At 32.7% G+C, this 16,950-nt stretch overlaps 1 protein-coding gene across 2 annotated transcripts in view; it reads left to right on the top strand.

The window, feature by feature from the left end:
- The window catches only part of LOC101899502 (RNA-binding protein fusilli), a 123,160-nt gene extending 109,971 nt beyond the window's left edge, over positions 1–13,189 (top strand). Inside the window, exons 12-13 of one of the 2 annotated variants that reach the window (XM_005191417.4) lie at positions 7,692–7,963; positions 11,912–13,189. In XM_005191417.4, the coding sequence (XP_005191474.2) occupies positions 7,692–7,963; positions 11,912–12,676 (1,037 nt within the window). In that variant the 3' untranslated portion in view covers positions 12,677–13,189. Of the gene's footprint in view, positions 1–7,691; positions 7,968–11,911 lie in introns of both variants that reach the window. The other variant, XM_020039590.2, reaches the window with a different exon arrangement.
- The last annotated feature ends 3,761 nt before the right edge of the window (positions 13,190–16,950 follow it).

The raw sequence follows: 16,950 nt of genomic DNA, 5'->3' as shown, positions 1-16,950 counted from the left end.
TTCAAGAAGTTAATACTTAAAATTTGGTGAAAATCGCTTCAGATATACCTATAGCTCCCATGCATTCGTAATATATACCCCATAGAAATGATATTTGGTACCAGATATTAGATTCAGCCTACCAATACATGATTCAAATTTTATCAACATCGGATCAGATTTGAATATAGCTTCCCTATATATCTTCGTTCGATTTTATGTTTCTTGTGTATCAAAGTGAGTGAAAAGTTGCACTTCCGAGCATATATATGTATCATCCAATTTGGTGTTTAAATCTCCAATTTTCGGAATATGCACTCTACCATAATCATATATTGTACCAGATATATCATAGAGCTCAGAAATTCCCAATATAAACCTTTCTTTTACGAGAGCTCTACTAAATATGCATAGTGGTGTAGGGTATCATATAGTCGGTCCCACCCGACTTTTGAGCTTTCCTATCTGGTTTTCGTTCACAAAAGGTCAATATTTTAAAAAGTCGTAATACCATTGTTAAGTAAGATCTGGTATAAAGATTGATATATCACTTCAATGCTGATCGCAGTATTCGTCATCAGTTTTGTGCAAACTCCAACCGTTTTATTAACGCACCAGCCATGTAAAATAGTTCCCCATCTATCTGGTTGCTACGTACGGAAACTCTGCACGGGATGATTCCAGAACCTGACCAGCGTTTAACTTTATATCTATCAAACCATTTTTCAAAATATTGACGCTTTCGATTATATCTTCTGAAATATAATCCAACTAATATATTTTCTATATTTTCTCATATTTGTCCAAGATGGTCATTTTTAGTTATGTTACCATCGTATTATTGCCCTTATAAGTTCTGCTCTGTATAGGGAATATATATGCGTGCACTACGCCTGCTTTATCCCTTCAATACCAATAACGTAAAACCCATAGATATATGGATCTTATAAGGTGGAAAAACGAGATCTATCGAACATTTACACATAGCGGACTCAACTAATAATAATTCGAAATATCTCCATTTTGAATATGAAACTTGTCAGTCCCCTCTTTTAGGAATCGGAAATCGTAAAAACTTAAAATCAATCATGACATACAAAAGCCAGTGTCCGAATTGAAGTTATTTTCCACAAAAATATTTAATTGGATTTCCCATACACAGAAAATGTATTTGAGAAGATAAATTGTATTTTCGAAAATATTTTGGAATTGCGAATTTTCAGTTTTTACTTTTTTAATTAAGAAAATAAAAATATTTTTACCCATTTGTGTATAAAAATCTAAAAAAATCAACATACATCGCTTTTTTCCAAGATAAATCTGCATATCGTCGGTGTCATGCTTAAGTGTTCCATTTGCCAATTTTGTTTTTCTTTTATAGATGATGTCGTGGGGTTTTCAGTTTTTGGATCATTCGGTTTTTGAATCAGTTTTTAAATATTTTTGCTTTAATTTTTGAAATATACACTTAAATAGGTATTAATTTTAAATTTGCACTTCAACTTTGCTGTGCGTCCTTTGAGCTTTTTTTAGCAAAAATGAATTTTAAGAGAAAATGCGTCATTCCTAATAAAAGTTCGGTAATAAAATATTTGTTACCAGTAAACAAATATTTTATTACCGAACTTTTATTAGGAATGACGCATTTTCTCTTAAAATTCATTTTTGCTAAAAAAGCTCAAAGGACGCACAGCAAAGTTGAAGTGCAAATTGTCACCATCCCTTTCTCCGAAAATTTTACATTTATCTATATTAAAATTGGTGAAAACAGATAAGAAATATTTTGCAATTTACTATTCCAGGACAATTTCGTAAAACTCTATAGAGTCATTTTGACTTGTTGCTAATAGATTTTGTGACAAAACATTTTAATTTATAAAACTGAATAATTTGCTTCGGTTTTTATAAAATATTGCCGCTCTCTCTTTTATTCTCTTATTTTTCGCAAAAATCCTTGCGTATGTGTATGTATGTTTTACAGACATTGGCATTAAAACATATTTACTTAAATGTTAACTTAATTGTACTTAAAGTACATCTTAGAAAATAAGAACTAAAAAAATTAAAAAAACAAGAATTTATGAAAGGAACAGCACGGAAATGCTTTCAATAGAGTAATTAACATTAGAATTTAGTTCAACAAAAATTAAAAACACTTTGGTTTTTCTTAGTTTATTAAGATTTATATGCATTTTTTTATTTTTAAATATTTTCCTTCTTCTAGATTTTAATACACAATAATGGCATTATTATTTTTGGGCTTTGGTATAAATGTGTTTAATTTAAGATTTTTGATTTTTAAAGACACAAACCGTATTTGCACAATTTTTTTGATATTTTGTTGAATGATTTTATCCTTAATTATTTAATGTTTGAATATAAAAAAATATTTATTATTTTTTCTAAAATAAATTTTATAAAAATTTTTAAATTTATTTAATTGTAAAAATGCTTTTAAAATATTATAATTTTTTTTGATATGTGCAAATATTTATTGTGTCATTTGGTGGTATTTCATATATTCTGTCACCATTGGAAGTGCACAAAAAATGCGATTGGTTTGGATTGTGCCCTGAAACAGGATCGATTGCTTTTTTAGTTTTAGCCACAGTGGTATTGCAATTATCCTGCAAATTTTGCTCAAATCCTTTTGCTTGACCCAAGAAACCCAACAGCGTATTTGGGGTCTTATTGTGTATTGGAATTTGGAAGAGGGTATATATTTAAATCTTTGTCTTTAAGAAAACTATGGTTGACCCCATTTTTAGATTAAGTCTTCATTTGATATTATTAATTACAACAACAACAAAAAACAATAATTTTTTTGACAATTATTATTTAGTTTAATATTTTTTTTATATATATTTAAAACAAAATACTAGCATAGTGTTTTTTCTTCTTTAAACATTTTTACATACTCTATATATACAACAAAAATAATATACATTCATTAAAAAAAACAACAAAAAAATCTCTTCAAAATTTAGTTTTGTTTGCGTGTCTGTGTATAACTTTCTTTCATAGTTATTATTTTTTTAAAAAAATGGTATCGTTGGGAGGGTATCTCATTTTCATTATCTTTAATTTTTTTTAGCATTTTTTTAATTTAAATGTGTGTGTCCTTTTTTTACTTATTTTTCTTCTACTCTTATTTTGCAAAGCAAACGTCGTAATGTGTGATAATTTTCATTTTTTAACCTAAAACCAAAAAACAACAACAATGTGGTGGTTGCCGCTCAAAATTATCCGGTTTCAGTTGGTGGCTTTAATACAAAAAATTTTACTAGTCTACTTTTAGGTGTTAATTTGCTATTTAATTGATCATGATTATTTACTTTTGTATATGTATGTGTGTGTCTTGTAGCGTCCGGTCACATTAATATCTTTAAGAAAATGAAAAAAAAAAATAACGATTACACGCCATGGCTGTCTATAAATTTACATGGTTACATTTTGGTGAGATGGTTCGAATTGACTTAGGGGGCTGGTGCCGCCTTTTCTACAACCAAATTTGGGTGCTTCATAAAAACAAAACGCGTCATTGGAACAAAATCAAAGCCACATTTCTACCTTTAGTTTTAGAATTCTTTTCTCTTTTGAGTGTTTTTAGATTGGTGTTAACATTCCTTTTTCGAAACTGTAAGTTAAGTGTTAATAATAAGTATATATTTATAATATTAAACGTTACATTGGTTTGGTTAATTTGGTAACTGGTGCTAATTCTCATATATGTCATTTATGAATTGCCATTTTCTATCCAAATTTTTTTCAACCTCATTTGGAATTAAGATTCAACGAAAATTCAAATTCAGAAGATTCAAAAATAAAAAAAGTATTGTAATACTTTAATGCGTAAATAAACAAATAGCTCGGTCTACCAACGCGTGAACATGACAGGAACAGCTGACCATTTGAAAAGCAGGAACATGCCAAATTTTGTCCGCATATGCGAAGGGTTTATCCTTCGGATTTATTAATTTCATAGCAAATGTCAAGCATGTAGGAAACTTCCATCTTTAGAAGTTGAGTGGAATTTCTATTGCAATTAGAGAAGTCGAGGTAGCAACATACTTTCCCGTAATAATCGTATCCTCAATTAAATTGTTGTGTAGTTTTTTATTGTTAACCTAATTTATAATTTTTATTTTAATATAATTTGACAAATTTATTTTTGTACCAAATTCAGTCACTCATACCGAATTTCATTGGACTTGGACATAAGTATCGTGTTTTGTGCATCAAATACATGAAATCGGCCGAAAATATATATGGGAGCTATATCCAAATCTGAATCGATTTCAATAAAATTTGACAAATTTACTTTTGTACCAAATTTAGTCACTCATACCGAATTTCATTAAAATCGGACATGCGTATCGTGTTTGGTGTATCAAATATATGAAATCATCCGAAAATATATATGGGAGCTATATCCAGCACTGACGCCGAATTTCATTGTACTCGGATATACGTATCGTGTTTTGTGCATCAAATACATGAAATCGGCCGAAAATATATGTGGGAGCTATGTCCAAATCTAAATCGATTTCAATGAAATTTGACAAATTTACTTTTGTACCAAATTTAGTCACTCATACTGAATTTCATTGAAATCGGACATGCGTATCGTGTTTGGAGTATCAAATATATGAAATCGTACGAAAATATATGTGGGATCTACATCCAAATCTGAACCGATTTCAATATAATTTGGCAAATTTGTTTTTGTTTGAAATTCCGTTACGCATTCCAAATTTGGAGACTGCATCTGTAATGTATCAATATATATGTGCATATAAAATCTAAATTTTTGGGAGGTACTTCCGATTCTGATGCTATATCTCCAGATCCAAGTGGAATTTCAAAAATTTATATAGCCTATGTTACTTTCAGGCGATGTTGCAGTATACTTGGAAATTTTCAGGAAAAACTGTTTAGCTGTTTTCGAGTCCATAAATTACAAACAAACATACAAATGGACCTTCCCCACAATGGACATTATTTATTTGATATTAATAACCCTCGTAATATTTGAAATCGGGACAGGATTTTCTTCCATTTTTTTACAACGCAATATGTTCGTACATAGATCAAATTTCAAAAAAAAAAAAAAAAACAAATGCTCATACATATATCTCATATGAAATCTCATGCTCGAGTACCCGATATGGTCCGAATTCGGTTCATGGTAGTATTTGTATTAACTTCAGGTCAGCAGAGATCATGGATAATATGAGTCCAGTTATTCTCGTACATCCTTTCAAAATTTAAATATTTCGAATAAGAATTTTTCTGGTAAAAAGTCAAATTTTTTTAGATTTTCTGCAAACTTCGCGCATCCCAAATGATAATGATAAATTTAGTTAGTTACTTTTGAGGCTCTTCATAGAATAACTTTATGAGTCGTTTCATGCATGTCAGTCCGTCTTAACAAAATGCACGTCGCATTTATTATGCGATTGAGATGAAATTTTCCAAATAATATTTGTTTGTCCCAAGGATGAACCGTATTGAAATTGGTAAGAATCGGTTCAGATAGGTTTATGTAGATACAGCTCCTACATATATCTTCAACCGATTTCGGGTTAATTTGGTGCCCAATATCAGTTCAAATGAACTGAATCTTGGCAATTTCGACTGAATTCATCAGAGAAACAAGTACTTCAAATTTGGTAAAAATCGGTTCTGATATAGATATAGCTTCCATAAATATATTTCATCCGATTTGGGATTACCCTTACATAGGTAATATGCACTCCACACGAAGAATATTTGATACCGGGCATCATATAAAGCTCGAATATATCTCTGCCAAATTTTATCGAGATCAGATCAGATTTGGATATAGCTCCCATATATATCTTTATATGATATCAGGTTTCTTGTGTCCCAATAGGCTAATATCAGTCAAAATGAATTGAATATTTGCAATTCCGACTGAATTCATCCTAGAAATAATTACTTCAAATTTGGTGAAAATCGGTTCAAAAAGTGGCAAGAGAGAATTGTATGATTGTGCATATTATCGTAATTCTGACGAAGAGTTTTATTAGTTTTTGCAGATTTGGAAAATGACCAGGAACACAGCTACTTTAAATTCACAGTTGTTACAGCAAATTCTTTCTACCAAAATGTTCTTCTTCTAAAAACTTTTTTCAGCGTGTTTTAAATTGTCCGGCGTTTTATTTTTGTTCAAGTTATCGAAAAAAGTTAATGCAAACATAATTATTTTTCAAACGAGAATAAAGTTACCTCTGAGAAATAAATTACTCTGTGAAATTATTGGACAATTTTTGTAGGAAAAGTAATCACAAGTAAAATAATATCAGTAACGGAAAGCTTTTAGATATTTTTGGGAAAAAGGACATTTTGTTAGGCATATTTTTTAAAGTATGCAAAATTCTTCAAAAAATATTTAAAACATCCAATTTTTCAAAATTTTTCACTATCACTTTTCCAGCATTTGCAAACTCTCAGTAACTCAACTGTCAAAATTGACGACAACAATTTGCTCTTGCTCTCACATACTAGACTTTGAGGAACAACATCCATAATAATTTGTATAATTTTTGCAAATTATTGAGTTATCGTACGGACCTATTGATTGTATATATGGAACAATAAGGCAGAAAAACTTGATATGTTTTATTTCAGCTAGTACATTTTTAAAATCTTTCAGTTAAAATTGCTATTGATCCCCTAATGGCTACATTATTCGCCGAGGAAGAAATTCTTCAGAACTATTTTGAATTATTTATATACCCATGTAACGTTTAATATTATAAATATTTTTTTAATAATATTTTAAATGGCACCCATCACAGCTAGTTTAGGGATGCTTTTCACATAAAAAGGCTTATTGGAAATGAGTAAAACAAGTGAAACTAAAACAAAGGTGATCCTTCATCACGGGGCAGCTATCTCCTTCTAGTGTATGTGCGTGTTATTTTCCATTGTGTCCGTTAAATTTGTTAGATAGATCGAAAACTTTAGCAACTACTACTACTAAAAACTAAGTATTACTCCTACCACTACTACTACTACTCCACAAAAAAAAAATAAACAAAAAACTACAACCAACAACAAATTCATCATCGTTCGTATTTCTCTGGTCCAGAGTGTGTCAGTTGTAATTCTACTCTTATTGGTGGTGCTGGTGGCATAAAATTAAAAAAAAAAAACTCGAAATGCAATCCAATGCAAATTGCAATTCAGACTTCTATATCATGGTGGGTCGGTCACTGGTAAATATTTAATTAAATTATTTAAATGTTTTCTAAAATAAAAATTTGCTACGGTGAGTGCTTTTTATATACATTTATTTAATTTTATTCTTTGTATCTATATTCACACCTATTATTCTGTCTATCCAACACTCTATCTTTACTCTCTCTTTCTCTCTATCTGCTCTAACACATAACCCTTTTCCGAAATTAACTTGTTTTTGAAGAAGAAAAAAAGAATAACTAAAGAAAAGATGAAGAAATTGAAAAAAATCAAATAAAACTATACTAAAGAAGAAAAACATATCACTTGTTACTTACCGCATTCTTCTATTTTAGATTTCCTTTTTTATATCAGATTAACCAAAATTAAAAGAAAAATTGTATTAAAGCAAAAATATTTGCAAAATTTATTAAAATTGTTTTTTATTAATTTTTTATTATTCAATTTTGTGGACATATATTAATTGGTTTTTAATTTTTTATTAGGTGCCTCTGTTCTGGGACCTCCATTTGGTCACTTTGGTCCATTTCCACCACCACCGGGTCCAATCTTAGCTGCGCCCCATCGTGCTCATCATCCACATGGACCTGCCCATCCAGCCGCAGCTCCTCCCCCACCACCACCACATGCAGCCGCATTTTATCCCCATCCAGTTGTCTATTGGCCATATCCAAGTCCTCCAGTGTCACCAACAACTTACTTCAATCAACCGACCCATTCGCCCACTCATGTTCCTGGTAATCATGGGCCACCTATGGTAGGTAAATATTGATATTTTAGTATACTTTTCAGAATGAGCGCTTATTACTTATTATACTATAGATATAATAGATTATGTATAACATTAGAGTCAAAGTGACTAGTTTATTTTTAGAATTTTCATTGCATGCTTTTAGACGTTCCAGATTTTTTAAACTTACCAGTAAGGAAAAGTCAGGAGTCGGGCGGGACCGATTATATGATATCTTACACCACTATGCATATTTAGTAGAGCTCCCGTAACAAAAGAATTTATTTAAAGTAGATCATACCACCTATCAACATTTGGCTTTTGAGCCGTAAAAGTTTACTATAGAGTGCATGATATCACTTCGAAAAGGACTATATTAAATAATATAAATCGGACCCGAGTTCCGCAAAATGTAAACGTACGTCCCGAAATTCACTCCATTTGGGATGATGGGAGCTATATCCAAATCTTAGCCGTTCTCGGTAAAATTTGGCAGAGGAATTTTCGAGCTCTCTAAGATATCTGGTAGATAATATCATTGTTGTCGAATGCACATTACGAATGTAAGAGACTTAAACATCAAATCGGATGAAACATATATATGGGAGCTATAGCTATATTTGATATCGATTCTCGCCAAATTTGATGTACTTGCTTCTAGACTGAATTCGGTCGGATGTAACAAAATTCAAGTCATTTGGACTGATATTTGGCAGAGGTAGTGCTGGGTTGCATGTGAAATCTGATACCAAACATAATTTTGGTGGGGTGCATATTACGAATGTGAGGGACTTAAACACCAAATCTGATGAAACATATATATGGGAGCTATATCTATATCTGAACCGATTTTCTCCTAATTCAATGCACTTGTTTCTAGATTGAATTCGGTTGAATGTACTAAAATACAGGATATTGGCCATTTGAAGCACAATTACCCGAAATCGGTAGAAGATATATATGTGAGCTATATCCAAATCGATAAAATTTGACAGTGGTATTTTCGAGCAGTATCTGTCCGGTATCAAATATCATTCTTGGGGAGTGTATATTACGCATGTGAGGACTTAAAAATCAAACATATATATGGAAGCTATAGCTATATCTGAACCGATTTTTACTAAATTTGCAGTACTTGCTTCTACACTGAATTCGGTCGGGTGTGTCAAAATTCAAGTAATTTGGAATGATATTGGCCATTTGTTGCACGAAGAACCAGAAATCGATTGAAGATGTATATGGGAGCTTTATCTAAATTTGAACCGATTCGCACAAATTTCAGTAGGGCCAAAAAAAATGTTTGGAAAATTTCATTTCAATTGAATAATAAATGCGAACTGCATATTTTTCACAAAAATACATGGACAAACGGCCGGACGGACAGACATGCATAAATCGATTCAGAAAGTGATCCTATGAAAGTAACAATGGGTCTATATGTATAAAAGTAGCTAACAGAAATGTAGAAAAAGTAACTTTACATAGGAATGTAACGTAATGTGTATACTAGCCTTAGGGAAGTCTGGCCATGTGACTCAAATATCTCTAGCATTTCTTAGCATACTTTTAGGCGTTCTAGAGTTTTTTTTAAACTAAAAATAAGTGTAAAAATAATCAATATATTTAATAACTTCTACCATTTGGTAAAAAACAACAGGTACGGTTGTATGGGGGCTCTAGGAAACCGTGATCCTATATAGACAATAGTATGCCAAAGAAGGTTAAACCCATTACAAACTGTAAATACCAAATTCTAAAAATAAAAAAAAAAATAATAAAAAAATATCCGAAGGTACGGTAATAATACGTGGACTTGCAAAAATTATGTTCAGCTATTAGAGGTAGAACCCACTACAAACTTCGATACCAAATTAAAAAGAATTCAGTGAAGAAATGTGACTAAAATCATCAAAACACCGAATATTGGTATGTTCCATATTATGGGGCTATATGAAAATGTGGACCGCTATACCACATTTTCAATACTACCATCCTGGACACAATGTAGGTAGGTCCAGTCATTATGGAACCTTACGATAAATTACGAATTTAAGTACGAAGACACAAACCACATATTTAACATAGAAGATAACAGAGCTCTGTTAACGTTAATAGAGCTACACGTAAGTTGTCATTTCCTTCAAATTATTCATTTTTACATAATATGTTTTACAAGTAAAAGACTGTAAGTTAGGCCGGACCTATTTTCCAAATAAATAAATTCCGTTAAAAATTCTGTTAAAATCTTTAAAATACCGAAAGTAGCCGATATATTTCAGCCCGTACGACGACCTGGATCTGCACAGGCAAGTTTTGTCATTAGCAACATTCAATTGCAAAACTTGAAAAAAAATCGGTGAACAATGTAGCTAAAGTCATCAAAATACGGAATATCGGGAGGTGCCGTTATATGGGGCTATACGAAGACGTTGACCTGCACAGACAATTTTCTGTCTTAGACTGTAATATCCATTACGAACTTCAAATTCCAAATTTGAAGCAATTCCGGTAAATAATGTCGCTAAAATCATCAAAATACTAAATAATGGAGAGGCACCGTTATATGGGGGCTATACTGAGACGTGGACCTGCACAGACAATTTTCTGTCTTAGGCTCTAGTTACGTAATGGAACTGGAGTAACACATTACCTGCTTTTTCCTGCCAAATGTTCCATGTCAGATTTCCTACCTCCCCCATATCTGATTCGATTTAATCCAAACTTGGATTAATTTACTAGCAAACTTATCTCGACGTCGGAGATGGGCAATATCAGTCCACTTCTTCTGTCACCTCCCCCACAAAAGCTCAATATTTCATAGAAAATAATTTACTTCATAGAACGAGAAAGGATCATCCAACTTTGTTCAACTCTTGGCAAATCCTAATATTTGTATCAGCGTCCACATCATCAAGTACCTCCCCCTCAAAGGGTTAAAATTTTGAATAATCGTTACTCTTATAAAATGTGAAATAAGATTCCGATTGTATCAAAATTTCGCACATCGCAATATTTCTACTAACACAAGATCTGGTGTGAAGACGGAATATATGGGACAACTCCTTCTGGTACCTTTCCCATAACGTCAACATTCTTTGAATAACCACGAATCTTATAAATGATGATCGAATCTATTCAAACTCGGCACATCCCAATAGTTGTACCAACGAAAGATCTAGCGTGAATACGGAATATATCGAACAACTCCTTCTGGTACCTCCCCCACAAAGGGTCAACATTTGGAATAACCCAAGTTCTCATAAAATACGAAATAACCATCCGATTCAATCTAAGCTTTTCACACTCCTACGCTTTCCACACTAATACAAGATCTGATGTGAATATGGTAGATATCGGCCTCATCCTACTGAAACCTTTTCCACTACAAGTAAAAATTTTGAATAGCCATGAAGCTTTTAAAAACGGGAAATGGGCATTCGGTATGTTGGTGCTCTCCTTGTGGTAGCTCCAAAACAAAAAAAAGTTGATTTCCAATTAATGCCACAAAATTGGAAATAAGTAATTATTGCATATCTCAATATTTTTATCAGTATTAGTATTATCCATTTTAATTCATCGGTTCACTCTTTCTACCACGCCCTACAAAAATATTAATATTATCCACAAAAAAAAAAAAAAAAAATAAATAAATAAAATAATAATAATAAATAAATAAATAAATAAGGAATAAAATAAAAAATATTTAGAACTATTTCAAATAAAGCGGAGGAAGTAGTTAATGTAGTCCAAACCTGGCATAAGCGAAAATGAAAATTTTTGCGCACTCCTCCTCCACTTTAAAGCATCAAGTCAAAATATATTTTATAATACCCTCATAAGCTGAGGGCATATATCTGTCGAATAAAATGACTTATACTCTTTAACCTGTTCCCTTTAACTGTTTTCATTGCTACTTTCAAATTGATTTTGTTCAAAAATAATAAGTACAAATTTTCCCTTTTTCTCTCCTTCCAGTATTCTCTCGATTATATAACCACTGTGCCACCAACAAATTACGCTAATCCACAACCATCGCCACTCAGTCCACCAAATGTTGCAATTCCAGCCAATGCCACCAACGGCCTTATACTGTCACCCAGTAAAGGTGGTGGTGGTCCAATGACTTTGGTGCCACCAAAACAATATCCAGCGGCAGTGGTGCAGGGACCAGCAACAGCTGTGGCCGCTGGTGCAATCAGTCCCAATAACTATCACAATCATCATCAGCATCATCATAATCCTCCACATGTACACAGCAATAACAACAAAAATAAGCCAACGGGATTAAAAATTACGGCTGCAGCAACACCTGTACATTCAAGCCACAACAACAATACGTATCATCATCAACATTATGGATCACCGCCGCCACCACTACCACCAGCAACAGCAGTGGTACCACAAACAACGTTGTCACAACAGTCACCAACAGCCGTTGTTGCTCCCGTTGTTACTGCATTGGCCAATGCTCCTGTCATTGTGAATGGCCCAACCACACCATTGCCCAGCCACAATGCAGTAACGCCAGTTGTCCAAAATCAGCCATTACTTGCCATCGATACAAACACACCGGCAGCCGGAGAACGCAACAGCAGCCTTAAAGCCAGTGTAAAAATAACCAAAATTACAACCAAAAATTCAAAAACAGCTAGCACCAGTAATGGTGTGGGGCCACCACCACCTGCTGCCCCACCATCCCTGGTCACCACCAATCGTTGTGTGGAATTGTACACAGCCTAGAAGGCCTGAGGCCAATGGAATATTCTAAAGAATTTTCCGAAAAAATTAAACAAAACAAACAAACGAACAAACTAAAGCAATCACCAAGTGGACATTTTTTATAAAAAAAAAAAAAAATAAAATTAAAAAACATTAAAATTATTTATTTTATATTCGTCTAGCTATAATCAATTCCTGATCTTGCCAGAAGAAGGGATTCACTAAAAAAGAAAATTACTCCTCTCCAAAGTGGTTTTTAAAAATTTGAACCATAAACCATTTTTGACATTCAACGAATCTCGAATGTAGGCTACACAACATTAGACACTTTTTCATATTTCGAGGGCAAACTTTGAGGCTGCTGAAAGAAACCAGGTTCATGGGTCCTATTACACCCCTTACCTGCACGTATTTCCTTGGGACCTAACCTCAAAATCAAGTTTGCCACAGACAAAGTGTATTTAAGATTTTAAGAATAAACCAATAATAAATAAATGTTGATATTATTTTAATAATAGAGAGAAACAATAACAACAAATAAAATAAAATTTTTAGTAAAAAATTAAAAAAAAAAATAATTTAAGAAACCCTATTCCAAAACTTCCTCAAAGAAACTGCTAAAACAAACATTGGAAACCAGTGCAATTAAAATCAAAGTCAAACAGAATCTGACATCAGTTGAGAGAAAGAGAGAACTGGAGAGATCAAAATATTTCAAAAATATTCTAGGATCTTTTTCCTCTTCCCCTCACCCAAAACACACACACAAGCATACTTACCTACATACATATCTAGTGAAATATAAAAAAAAACTATAACCAATAAATGTTGAACAACCAACCAACACAAACAAACAAACAAATACCCTAGTCAATAGTAAAATTATTTATAAATTTATATAATTTTTTTTATGTTTGTATATCTGTGAGTGTTTTATTTTTGCTGTCTTCATATACGTACGTACACACATTTAATTTTGTTTATCATAAATAATTGTAAAAAAATATAAAATAAAAATGAGAAATATAATCAAAGTAAATTACAACAAAACTTGTCATTTGTTCAAATAAATCAATTTAATTTTTATTGTAATTTTTTCAAATAAACAAAATTGTTATTTGCTGTATTTTTTGCTCTTGTCACGACACCACAACAGATTGTCATTTATTTAATTAAATGAATTTTTAATTTAATTTTTAGTAACGTTTTTTTATATATTTGTATCAAAATTGTTTTTATTGTCAAATCGATTGTTTTTTAAATATATATTTTTTAAATAAATAAATAAAATATATACACATATTTTTTTATAAACGAGTTTTAAACTATGTCACATTTCTAATTAACCGTTAAACAGTACCAATCTAAAAGTGGGGTTTACCCTTTCCGTCCGATATCAAATCAAAGTCGTCTGAAAATTGTGGTAAGGGCTTGAAGAGATAAAGGGAGTTATATATCATTAGCAAATTACAGGTTGAAATTGAGTTAAAAGTGTTGAGATAAAATCAAGGCGTACTGTTAGATGGAGGCCATATTAATCGGAAGTTTTGGAAATTCGTACTTATGTGTACTATATGGAACTAAATTTAGTACATTTAAATTTTGGGAGAACAAGTAGATTTGGAATCTTGAAATTTGAAAAAAAAAGATTGGTCTTTATGAGTAGGTAATTATGACAATTTGTACTTATGTTTACAAAATGGTACTAAAATTTGCACAATTTGGATTTGGGTGAACCAACAGAGCAAGTATCCTAAAAATTGGAAATAAAATTACTGATGGAGTGTCGTACTTATGTGTACTACATGGTACTAAATTTATTAGAATTTGAGTTTTAAGAGAACGGTAGAGATGGAATCGTTAAATTTGGGAAAAATATTTCTATTCTATTGTATGGTGTATTTAGTTATGGAAATTTGTACCTATGTGTACTAAATTTCGTACATTTTTGATTTAAGTGAATCATTAGAGCTGGTATCCTGAAATGTGAAAATAAGATAACTGTCGGAGTGGGATATATAGGTAGTTTTGGAAATTTTTTTATGTGTACTAAAATGTACTACATTTGGTACAATTTGGATTTGTGTGAACCGATAGAGCTAGAATCCCGAAATTTGATGTTGTGGTTAACGTTGGTGTTGGCGTATCGTAACTATTCGGGACCTAAAACTGATGAACAGAATTGTAAGAACATCCAAATTTAGGTGGGCCATAGATTTTCAAATCTTTTAAATCACCAGGGCCAGACGGCATTTTAACCGCCATGATTCAATATGTCTCGGCGTCAATATCACAAATTCTAGGTGAGATTTTCAAATGTCTGTGCCTATCCTACATCCCGGTACTATGTGGGGAAATTACGGTTACTTATATCCCAAAAGCTTGGAAACCAATTCACTCACTTCCTAAGGACTTCAGACCAGTCAGTCTCTCATCCTTTCTATTGAAAACATTAGATATGCTGATGGACATAGAAATAGGACACGAATGCACTGCTCAACATGCCTACATGAAAGGTAAATCCGTTGAATCAGAGCAACACGATGTTATAGGTTTCATTGAGAAAAACATGAATGACTCCTTGTTCGTCTTGGCAGCTTTCCTTGATATTGAGGAAGCCTTCAATAACGTCACACCAGAATCCATTCATGATTCCCTTTTAAGACTTAGGGTAACCCAACTTCTCATAAATTGGATTGATACAATGTTTAGTAGCAGAATTATCAACTGAAGCATTGGGGAAATATCCGTCAGGAAATCGGTCATCAGGGGCACTCCGCAAGGCGGTGTTCTATCACCATTGCTCTGGCTTTTGGTTATCACACTTATAGGTCTGGGGAAAACTAGGACAAAGGCAGTCGCTTATGCTGATATCCTGTTGATTGCTGGGAAATTCATGTAACTATCTCTGATCTGATGCAGGGTGTGATGGTGCTGAGTCCTGTTGGAATGTCCAAGGTCTGCGGCCAAAATGTTTGCGTGCCCATGGCTTTAATACATCCCAGAATATTTTTTGTGATAATATTCGGCATTTATTCTGATGCCACTGTCGATTTATACGAACGGAGAGCGAACATCGGCTGTTGTGGTGGCCCACACCATCACCATGGCCGGCGCTTGAGTTCTGGTTGCCAACCGAAGCTGCACATTTTCAGCTGACCTTTTTGGCAAGTAAACACGATAATTTTGTTTGTTTACAAACTGCTGGACACCACTTTCGGCCAAGCGAAGCAACTCTTTTGAGTCTATTTTCTTTCTGTTGCGGTGTAAGTTCTTGCAAGCATTTGCACATATTACGATATGTTCAGCTTACGAGCTATTTTTCGGCTCGAATGTGACGAGGGTTTCAATCAAGTAGCTTTTTTACTTTTCGAACCATTTCTGCTGATGTTGCTGTTTTCTCCTGTCTGCGTCTCGGGCCACGCACCAGTATCACGGTAACGAGCGATGGTACCAGACACAAAAGATTTATTCAAATTTAAATGCTGATGTGCTTTAACGATAGCCACTTGTGGTTTTCCAGTCAACCATAAATTAATCACACTATCACGCTTGAATTCCATCACGAATAACTTTTTTTCTAGAAAATTCTCACCAAAATATCATGAGCTGTCACTGGAATAATTTTAACAGCTGTCGGACAAGTGGCTTGGAAATGACAGCAGTCTGAAGTTGGTTGCAATTTTTCATCTCACCCTGTATATATCTGCCACCAGAGGTAAAACCCTTTATAAACTTTAAATGCAATATTTGAATAAACTCCGTCCCCGAATTTCAATGAAAATTCAATATACGGGAGGTACTGTTATATAGAGATCTACGTCATAAATTGTCATTTGTATCGTGGTTTCAACAGACTGACATCGTTAAATTGGCTTAGAATTTTATGCTGATCATGAATATGTTTATATATTATATATGGTGTCTCCTACGACTATTTAGGGGAATTACAAACAGAATGACAAATTTAATATACACTCCTTTCCAAGGGGGAGGGTACAAATATTTCATATAAAGTGGAGGATGTAGTCGGTATAGTTCAAAACCGACACGATGCAATATTTATATCAGAATTATAAGTACACATAGGCTCAGGGTATACATCTGTGGGTAAAAACCGATTGATATATTTTAATTTTTTCCTGGATTGCTACATTTTTAGTGGGTGTTAGAAAACACAAGTATGAAAATGTAAAATAAAGTAATAGATAGGGTAGAATATGATAACTTAGAATATCAATCCCTTTTAATCAAAATAACCCAAATTACGAAACCAATATTTTATGTATTGTGGC

This window comes from Musca domestica, unplaced genomic scaffold (assembly GCF_030504385.1).
Source record: "Musca domestica strain aabys unplaced genomic scaffold, Musca_domestica.polishedcontigs.V.1.1 31, whole genome shotgun sequence".
Taxonomy (NCBI): domain Eukaryota; kingdom Metazoa; phylum Arthropoda; class Insecta; order Diptera; family Muscidae; genus Musca; species Musca domestica.
This window is presented reverse-complemented; position numbering and strand designations above follow the sequence as displayed.